This window comes from Haplochromis burtoni, unplaced genomic scaffold (assembly GCF_018398535.1).
Source record: "Haplochromis burtoni strain Fernald_Lab_line unplaced genomic scaffold, NCSU_Asbu1 Contig_492, whole genome shotgun sequence".
Taxonomy (NCBI): Eukaryota; Metazoa; Chordata; class Actinopteri; order Cichliformes; family Cichlidae; genus Haplochromis; species Haplochromis burtoni.
The window spans coordinates 405,549-415,916 of record NW_024582853.1 but is presented as its reverse complement, the minus strand read 5'-3'; the positions used below and the strand labels follow the sequence as shown (position 1 = coordinate 415,916).

General features: G+C 40.5%; 1 protein-coding gene across 1 annotated transcript; it reads left to right on the top strand.

The window, feature by feature from the left end:
* Positions 1–514: 514 nt before the first annotated feature.
* On the top strand, positions 515–3,575 carry LOC102301802 (dehydrogenase/reductase SDR family member 13). The gene is made up of 5 exons (XM_005946744.2): positions 515–760; positions 842–960; positions 1,730–1,853; positions 2,387–2,713; positions 2,887–3,575. The coding sequence occupies exons 1-5, from the start codon at positions 637–639 to the stop codon at positions 3,144–3,146; spliced, it is 954 nt and encodes a 317-aa protein (XP_005946806.1). The 5' UTR covers positions 515–636; the 3' UTR covers positions 3,147–3,575.
* Positions 3,576–10,368: the final 6,793 nt, after the last annotated feature.

The window sequence follows — 10,368 nt, the reverse complement described above, 5'->3', positions numbered from 1 at the left end:
ACCGAAAAAGTGCAGCGGGGCCTCGGGTCCTTCTGTCGGGTAGTCCAGTTTACTGAAGAACACCTCAGGCTGTCAGGTTAAAACACTCGGTCGTGTTTTCGTAGCGTAAACGCTGGCCCTCCTCTCAGAGCCTACGCTCTATCTGCTATTCCCGGACAGAGATACGCAAGTTTCTCCGTGACTGCAGCTGCCAGTCAAAGCTGTTATGATGACGTTTCACCCCCAATTTAACATCACCGCGGTAGGAATTAGAATCAAACTTATGGGAGAGGAGACCCCTTGGACATAAATCAGCGTGATGAGAATTATTGACAACAAAAGAAAGAATCTTTGGAAAAAAAATTATGTGAGGAGAATAAATTTATTTTAGTCTGACCCCAGTCCCATCCGCTAACATGGAAGAGGCGGGGTTTATGACCTATACTGCAGCCAGACACCAGGGGGCGATAGAGACGTTTTGGCTTCATTTTGGCTGTAACCAATGACTGTCATTGGCTGTAACCCGATAACAAAGACACAGTCACGCCCATGCAGGAAATGGGTGTGTTTGTTTAAATCTCAGAGCAAGTTACAGCCAGCTGAATTGCTTAGACTTCTTGTGAGCAGGCAGTTTGCTGTGAAACTGAGGCAGGAACAATGTGCCTTCTGCTGGTCTTGGGTCTTGCTATAGCTGTTGCTTATTTTTACCGTGAGATTGTAGTGAAAGGAAAGAGGTGCACAAGCAAAGCAAAGCTACATGGGAAAACTGTGATTGTGACTGGTAAGTAAAGGCTGTGTTTTGTGGCCACTGTGTTGCACTATGTTTCTCTGATGAGCAGAATAAAAGCTTTTTCACCTGCAGGCAGCAACACGGGTATTGGGAAGACTACAGCCCTAGATCTGGCTAAAAGAGGAGCTCGGGTGATTCTGGCCTGTCGCAGCAAGCAGCGAGGAGAGGCTGCACTTGAAGAAATCAAGAGGGTGACTAGATATTTAACCAAGCAAAAGACCCATGTGTGTCCTAAATAACCCGCAATGTTATCTAGTATGTACATTATTGATAGGTTTGTTGCTTAAACCTATTCGCTGGAACGTTCAAGACAATTCAGCTGCACAACAAAGCAAGACACGAGTTGGCAAAGTTCTTTATGTTTCTCGTGCACGGGAGAGAACTGGACAAACGCTTGACCCCAGTTTCTCTCGTCCGTTAGGTTACATGAATATACATAGGTTCATTAACATATGACGTATACATACACACAAAGAGTACCTTGTCTGTGCGTTGTGTAAGTGTGTGTGTGTGTGTGGGGGGGTCAGACTGTGACCCCATAAACGACTTCCCTAAACCTGCTGGTCTGGAAGTCCAGCAGTTCATCTAAACAAAAGGCACTTATACTTAAACAGATATACGTGTGTTTGCTATACCATATATCAGAAGAGAAGATACAACCTCGCTCATGATCCCAAGAGGTGTGTGATCCATGCTAGAACAACACTCTGGAGAGGAGTAAACGCACCCCCCTCTTCATGCTACAGAGTTGTTACAGACCTCCTAGGATGAGACATTCTTTCAATCTACAAATGGTTATATACTTCTAAGCATATATAAATATATATTTCTAAGCATAAATGACAATCCAACAATACAAATCTAACAATTATTGTACAGGTTATACCAGGCTCATTCATGACAGTAGATGGACATTGTAAAATAGTTATGTGCTCAATGAGTTTTTCATGTTTTCTGCAGGACAGCGGGAACAACCAGGTGGTGTTCATGCAGCTAGATCTGGGGAGTCTAAAGTCTGTTCGCAGTTTTGCTGAAAACTTCCTGAAATCTGAACCCCGACTGGACATCCTCATCAATAATGCAGGTTTGGCTGTCCATTGCAACTTCATGTCATATGAACAGAGAACTGTGTCAGTGTCTGTCGTCATTGGTTATTATATTTATATTATTATAAATATATTTATCTCTAGAGTATAAAGGATTTTATACATTTAATGGATAACATGGTGAGCTTTGGAAAGCGATTAAAATGTTTTCCAGTCACTTTAGCACACTACGTAAAGAATACAGAGAAAGAAGGCTACACAGTTATTACACAACATCCATCCCAGTTCACAGAACTACTTCATATGTCAACTTTGCAAGGTTATGATCCTCGTGCTGCCGATTTTTGAACATTCAGGGTTGCAATGAAATACAGAAAGAAGTCAGTCAGTTCTGATACACTTAAACGTGCACTTCTAGAGAATCAGGATTCTGTTGACTATTCCTGTGGCCTGAACTTATCTGACTTACCTAACTATCTACTCTACTGTGATCAGATGTTTAAAAGTCTTGCTTGTTTAGATCTTAACACATCTTGAAACAAGATAAAAGTTTTCTCCATGTTTTGTCCAGGTGTGCAAATGCAGGGTCGCACAGCGGACGGACTGGGCCTGATGTTTGGTGTCAATCACATTGGTCACTTCCTATTAACGAATCTGCTGCTGGAACAGCTGAAGGCGTGTGGACCAAGTAGGGTGGTCAACGTGTCATCTATGGCACATTACTTTGGAAAAATTGATTTTGACTGCCTTAACACTTACAAAGCTCTTGGACTGGGGACCTCATTCATGGAGGTCCTTCAGTACTATTCTGATAGCAAGTTGTGCAATTACCTCTTCACCCATGAGCTGGCCAAGAGACTGAAGGGTACCAATGTCACCTGCTACAGCCTCCATCCAGGTCAGTGGGCATGGCACCAATATTCCCCATCAGTTCATGCAAACAAACACCGAATTAATGTATAGTACACACACTCGGTATACACTTTAAGTTCTGATCCTACATGATTTAGAAACTGAAGCAGATCTAACCAGCTTTCCCTTCAAGTTAAAGTTGTTCTTCTATTTTTGCAGGAGCCATCAACTCTGAACTGGCCAGGAATATAAACTCGACTTTGCAATTATTCCTGAAGCCCCTCACTGCTTATTTTTTCAAGAACACAGAGCAGGGATGCCAGACCACCCTGCACTGTGCCCTCCAGGAGGGGATTGAACCGTTCAGCGGACGTTTCTTCTCCAACTGCACAGTGAAAGAAGTTTCTGACAAAGCTAAGGATGATGCAGCATCAAAGAAGCTCTGGGAGCTCAGCGAGAGACTATGTGGCCTTGCATAAAAATAGTTAATAGTGTGAAGTTTTCACTGTTTCTGTGATACTTTTAGATGAAGTCTTTGCCTGATTTTGTTTCTCAACCAAACAAAAGCCAGAATGACTGGACTGATTTTCAGTAAACATAATTGACTTGTTTTTACAGTAATGATCAGATGTTCACATTGGTAATTATTCTGTGCACTGAGTGCATAAGATGTATACACTTAGATAAGGCTTTGTAATAAACCAGAGTGACTGGTTTATTTTTGCACCACATAAACAATCTTCAATCTCAGCAAGTCCAGACTGTCTCGAAGTCACTAAAAAAAAGCAGGTTTCAAATAACCAGTTTGGTTAGCTGAATGATCCTGGTTTCACTGGTTGAGTAGGTGGAGTAGCAGAGTGGTGTTGTCATGACAGGTTTTACATAATAAACATCTACATGTGACTACAGCAAGTTTTTGAATTTTTATTGCATTAGTATACAGCTAATAATCAGTTTATTCAAACGTTTACTCTTTCAGAAGACTAACTGGAAGCTTGAGCTGCTACGTTGTTTCTAATCTCAAATCTCCACCTTTATTTTGAATTGTCTGAAGACAAAAACAATGAACACCTGTGTCCAATATCCCTTCTCTCCTTTTTCATTTTTAATCCCCTGTATCGTTAAAAACAAACCAGCTCAAAACATTAAAAATTCAGGTAAACAAAACTGTTTCATGGTTTGCTAATTACAATCACAGACACTTTTTCCCACACGTGGAAACAGCACGTGGGGTATGTGACGGCACGACACAACAACGAACAGAGGAAAAAACGGCTCAAATACACAGAGGGATAACGAGGGAATGAGACACAGGAGGAAAACACAGGAAGCAAAACTAAATACACTGAACACAGATCAAGGAATGTCAAAATAAAACATGAGCCTGGAGTCATCTATGTGACAGTATTATATCATACTTGTAGCACCACTTACTAATCATCTTTCACTCTACATGAAATTTTATTTGGTGGTTCCACGTATGATATATATACATCACTGTGACATATGGGTAGAGGGTATTCTCCATCACCACCTAGTGGGCATAGGAGGCATTCAGTAGTAAAAGGAGGCAACACCCAATCAGATTATGGAGCAAATGGTAAATGGACTGGTTCATACATAGCACTTTTCTACTCTGAGCACTTGAAGTGAAGTGAAGATGACTGAACACAACTTACCTCATTCACCCATTCATACGGGCACTTTTTCTGTACGGTAGTTTTTTTTGGTCACTAGAATTTGGAGTGTTGTTGTCATGATTATACTGTATCATGGTTTAAGCATTTCAGCCACTGTAAGTGCTGAACAAGTCATGACACATATGTACAGCCAGTGGGCCTACCCTCATCACACGTCTGAGTATGTGGCTCTTGTATGAATGATAATCTTTCAATTAAGGTATCAATTTAGGAAACTGAGCTAAGGATGTTTTTAAATGACACTGCACATAAAACAACACAGGGTGCATGCTTACACTGTTATTCATACTTTCTACTTACTCTCATCCTCCTCACCAGGAGGACGAGGTCACAAATTCAACAAAAACAGGTCCTTAGTTCAGTTCAAGAGTGCAGACCTTCCAAAGTGTTTTTCTTATGGTATGACAACAGTGAGTATGAGAACAACTGAGAAGAACATAGAAACACACAGTTCATGAGAAATGTGAACCACTAACCTATAATAAAATATTCAAATATAAATATGGAGAGAGAAGGAATTGTATCAACTGGTATCAATGATCATTTTAAAAGGTACTGAAAGGTGTCGGGAAAGGTCGAGGGATTAAGCATATTTTCCCTGAAAAGCCTTTAGCTAAACCAAAATGCTGCAGCAAGAATGCTGACAGGGATTAGACAGAGAGATATTCCTCTTTTATTGGCTATATTCCTATATTCTTCTTCATTGGCTCCCTGTTAAATCCAGAATTGAATTTAAAATTCTTCTCCTCAAACACAAGGAGAAGGTCTTGAATATTCAGGCTTCATGTTATCTTAATGACCTTATAGTACCATATCACCCCATTAGAGCACTTCACTCTCAGACTGCAGGCTGACTTGTGGTTCCTAGAGTATTTAAAAGTAGAATGGGAGGCAGAGCCTTCAGCTTTCAGGCCCTTCTTCTGCAGAACCAGCTCCCTGGTTGGATTTGGGAAACAGACACCCTCTCCATCTTTCCTTTTTGATCAAACATATAGTTAGGACTAGATCAGGTGACCTTGAGTCCTCCCTTAATTATGCTTAAAAAGGCTATGCAGCTGAAGGCTTCACATGATGCACTGAGTGTTTCTTTTTCACTCACCATGTGTTTATAAACCACTCTGCATTTAACCAGTAGTTATTATTAATCACTGGCTCTCTTCCACAGTATGTCTTCATCCTGTCTTCCTCACCTGGTCGGGGCAGATAACCACCCCTCCTTCAGCCTGGTCTCAATTGAACTGAATAGATGATCTGCTGTGGCAGCATCTAAAGGGAGCAGCTGGAAGAAGAAGAAGAAGAAGAAGAAGAAGGGGAGGAAGAAGAAAAACACCAAAAACATGGAAGGGACTTCTTCTCTTTCAGCAAGTCCTCTTGGGGTCCTCTGCTTCCATCACACCAAATGCTTAGCAATCCAGTTCTAAAATCTGAATCTTTTCTGTAGTTCTACCTCTTTGTGGTCTTTCATTTTCTCCTGCCTGCAGCTCCACCTTCAACATCCTTTGTCCAGTACATCCAATAACCCTCGTCTGCACATCTCCAAACCATCTCAGCCATGCTTCTCTAACTTACCTCCCAATGATTTATTCATTTCAAATCTCATCTATCCTGGTCACTCCCAGTTAAAATCTTCAGTTTCAGCATTCTGTCTTTTTGTCAGTGCTCCAAACCATACATAATTGCAGGTCTCATTATGCTCTTCTAAACCTTCCCTTTCACATTTGCTGTTATCTTTCTTCCCAAATCCCCACTAACACTTGTCTCCACCTTAATGACTTGTGATGTACTATTAAGGTCATTCTATCTGAGGTCACTGTGGACCGTCTGCTCAACCATCTCAGATTTCCCTAAAAGTTTTACGACAACATGTCATAAAAAACTGTATGCCAACAGTGAAGTGATTTTAAAATGGTATAAAAGTACAACAGTCAGCATGTCATGCATGTATGGAACACTTATAATAAACTGTATATTAATAAAGTACCAATTAATTCATTAATAAATAATAATTTACTTCTCAGGAGCTTTAAAGCAAAACTCCAACATGTTATAGGATGTTATTGTTGTTGGGCAGTATTTAGGAGTGGACTTAGCTTAAGGCTAATCAGTGGACCAAAGGTTATGGCAAATGTTCAGATCACACCCTTAGTTTTACTGCTACCCAGTTATTCACCTAACCATATAAAAAACAAGTCTAACTTGATTTTAGTCTGGGTGACCTGACAACTACGGAGCCCCGCAAGGGACATGGGAGAAAAAAAATTACGATGAACTTTTGCGAGATCTCGCAAAACAAACTCGGGATCTTGCAAAGCTTTTGAGAGATTTCGCAAAAGTTGAATTCCAACAATGGCGGCAGCTACTTAGTTGTAATATTACGGTACTCTTTCTGGGTCACAAAATAAACTTTTAAGATATTTTGAGGTGTGAATGTAGTTGTGTAAACGTCAAATATCTGCTCGGTTTACAAGACATCACATATTTCTGACACCCACCATCTCGAAGCTAACGGGAGGTCGAGACCTACTACAGTTTGTTTTGCGAGATCTCGTTTACATGATGGATGACAGGTTTCAAAGTAAAACAAAAGTCACTGTGTGAGCACAGCTTTTTTTCTCTGTGGAGAATACACTGCTGTGTCACTGTGACTACTCTACATGCTAATGAGGGATGGTTTCACACAAAGGCGACCTTCTGCTCCTACGTTAATGAGAAGAGTGCAGTGCCATAGCAAAAGAGTGTTGTTTAGTATGAACGTTCCTTTTTAGAGTCAGATAAACCAAATCAAGATTATAATATGTCAGTTAAAATACAGATTCATGAAATCCCATTTTCCTTCACTGACTGACACAACCATGTCTTTAAAAAAAAAATTTAAGTACTTAAACCTCTTGTGATTTCAAAGGGTCTCAGCTCTTACAAGACACAAAGAGTTCTCTGCTGTAACTTTTACTGTACACAGGGAAGGGTTGGAGAGTGGGGGTGTGGGTGATTGGTGTGGAGAGAAAGGAGGGTTTTTTTCCCCAACTAAGGATTAACTGATTGTTAAATAATTCATATTACAGTGACAGGACTGACAGGAATCATGACAGTAGCAATATCAAGTTTGCTGTATTGTTATCTACCATCCACCTCAATCCTAAAATAATCCTGGTCTCAGCTATTGTCACACTTTTTGTCAGTTTGTTACCTTCACCTGAAGGTGCTGTTAAGCAAGAATTAATTGATTAATAATGATAAGCACAAGCCAACGTTCTGTTTAAAATCATTAACAGACTCCTTAGTGCTGATCTAGCTTCTTTTCCTGCCAAATCTTCTGATGACTGTGAAAAATTCCTAAATTTCTTTGCTGGCAACATCAGTGATATCACATTACAGTTCAAGTTTAAATTAATCACTTTCATCTAACTCCAGCCCAAATTACTTTAAATCATCCATTGTCTTGATCTGCCAAAAACCCCTTTCATTTAAGAAATTTTTAATAAATGTATTAATTTGAAAACAAAAATTTCTATGCTTCAATAACGGACAATATTTCATTTGAGTCCTTCTAGATTTATCTGCAGCCTTGCCACTCTCATCAGAAGATCAGAAAATTGGGCTAGCATCACTGGCACTGCTAAAACAAGCTTTTATCATACTTTTCTGACTGATACTTCGAAATTCATTTTAACCATTTCTGCTCAGCATGACCTTTAAGTCTCGAGGACAAAATGTGATATGCTCACTAGGGTGGTTGAGAATGACCAAGCTAAGATCCTGTGAGACCATATACAGATAGACAAACTGGTAACGACTAACCAGCCAAACATATACAAGTGACAGCAACATCAGGGAGAAGGAACATGAGAAGCTTGATAAGTGCCAAGTGCTGAGAGAGGAGATCGAAAGATGTGGAGGGGGAAGGCAACAGTGGACACAGTGGTAACCGGGGGATTTGGGGCAGTGACCTGACCACCAAGCCAGGAAAAAATCCGAGATCTCTGCCCAGAAAAGGGCAACAGAAATACTCTGCAGGACCCTCATGGCTCCAGATTTGTGGTAGAGGACTTTATCTAAAAAAACAACAACAACTTTTCTTTTCAAGAACTGCGGATCTGACGCTGGCGCTAAGAAAATCTGAATGAATGAGAATAGAAACGACAGAGGGCAGCAGAGCGCCTTTGTTGCTGCTGGTAGCCGCAAATAGTGATAGAAGAAGAGACAGCCGCTTGGTTACGAAGAATTGAGCAGTGTTTGGAAGTGTCGTAATGTCGGCTTTACTATGCCTCATAGCGGGATTCGTATCGCTTTATGTGTTAGTTTATTACTGTGTGTTCAGATCCGCGAGATGCTCCAGTTCAGTGAAGCTTAAGGGCAAGACGGCCATTGTTACAGGTAACACGCCCCACTGTCCGCTCATATCATCAACTGTAAACACAGTCACTAACTCATGTAAGTTGCGCAATCTTACCATTGTCCAGTCAGGTCCCAGCTTACTGCTGGTTTGAGTAAAAGTCAGCAGTGATACTTGAAAAATCGCAAAGTCCTTTTAGAATCAGCCGAAAGGGACACACTCCTTCTGAATGATAAAACTATGTTTCTGAAACAACTGTTACCGACGGGCTGTGTCTCTATTTCAAAATGAAAACAAAGATGGCAGTTCGCTGTCTGTTGTAAAAAGGACTTATAAATTAGTTAAAGTCTTTGAAAATCTTTCATCATTAAGTAGAGGGATTTTTGCCATGCTGATGTTTAAAATAGTCTCAGAAGATTGTAAAAATGTATTCGGAATCGGAGTAAAAGTTGTGAAACTAGCTTCGTTTTTTTTCCAGGTGTCAATTGTTTATTCTTTTATAGGAAAAATAAAACAAAAAACTATTAGTTTTAAATGGTTAGCTCTGTGGGTGGTCTGAAAAGCAAAGTGAAACATTTGTGACTTCAAGATGATTAGCAGAGGACTCGGCGTCCACCTGAAATACAACTTTATTTATATAGCACATTTAAAAAAACCAACAGTACACCAAAGTGCTTTACAATAGAAACAGGGAAATTAAGACATGATTAAATAAAAGGCCATTAACAATGTACCACATATGTACAACTCTATGTACCATATGTACAGACAGGTACATAGATACAAATGGAGCCAAATATAAAATAGGGGCACTAACTAGATGGAAAAGCTAGGTTAAATAAGTGAGTTTTTAAACGTAATTTAAAAGATAGAATGGATAGCGATGGGAAGGTTGTTCCACAGGTTAGGTGCAACCAGGGCAAAAGCACGGTCACCCCTAGATTTAAGTCTAGATTTAGGCTGAACCAAGAGTAATTGGGCTGAATACCTTTTGAACCCACAGTGTCCTCTGAGTTTTTAGCGAGGTCCACCCCTCATGCTTCATGTCTCATTTTTAAATACAAAGGTCAACTGTAAAAACAGCACATTTGCACTGTTTTCCACTTTTGATGTGTAATTCTATCACAAGACTGTGAATTTAACTGAACATGTAACAGGTAAAAACAGTTTTAATAAAAATGACACCTTTGCCAGTGGTTTGCTGAGGTGTTTGAATTGCTTTTCTGAACAGGAAGCAACACTGGCATTGGTAAGTCCACAGCTTTGGAGCTGGCGAAACGAGGAGCCAGGGTGATCCTGGCCTGCCGTAACAAGGAGAGAGGAGAGGCTGCCGCTTACGACATCCGCAGAGTAAGAAGTCAGAGACTGACACACAGCAGGCACTATCCTGTGCCACAGTCAGTTGAGAGAACTAGTTGGTAGTTTCATTTTCTTTCATTTTAACTGAAAAACTTACATCCATCCATTTACAGAAAGAAACGCACTCCTGAGAGCAGCGACCTATAATTGAGGTTACGAGTAGAAGTGAACAGCAAGGGTAACACTGCAGTGGCCTCTAGCTGTGTTTTAGTGGTTTCAGCCAGAGCCCGTCTCTTACCGCGGTAAAGTGAGCCGTCATTTGTGAGCCGCGGTCAAGCCAGCCGCCTCCTATCCGCCGCATAAATTTCC

Excerpts from the sequence above, each read along its gene's own strand:
- LOC102301802 (XM_005946744.2), top strand. The coding sequence starts at position 637 with ATGTGCCTTCTGCTGGTCTTGGGTCTTGCTATAGCTGTTGCTTATTTT. Across the intron at positions 761-841 it reads GAAAACTGTGATTGTGACTG|GCAGCAACACGGGTATTGGG; the intron begins GTAAGTAAAGGC and ends TTTCACCTGCAG. Across the intron at positions 961-1,729 it reads CACTTGAAGAAATCAAGAGG|GACAGCGGGAACAACCAGGT; the intron begins GTGACTAGATAT and ends TGTTTTCTGCAG.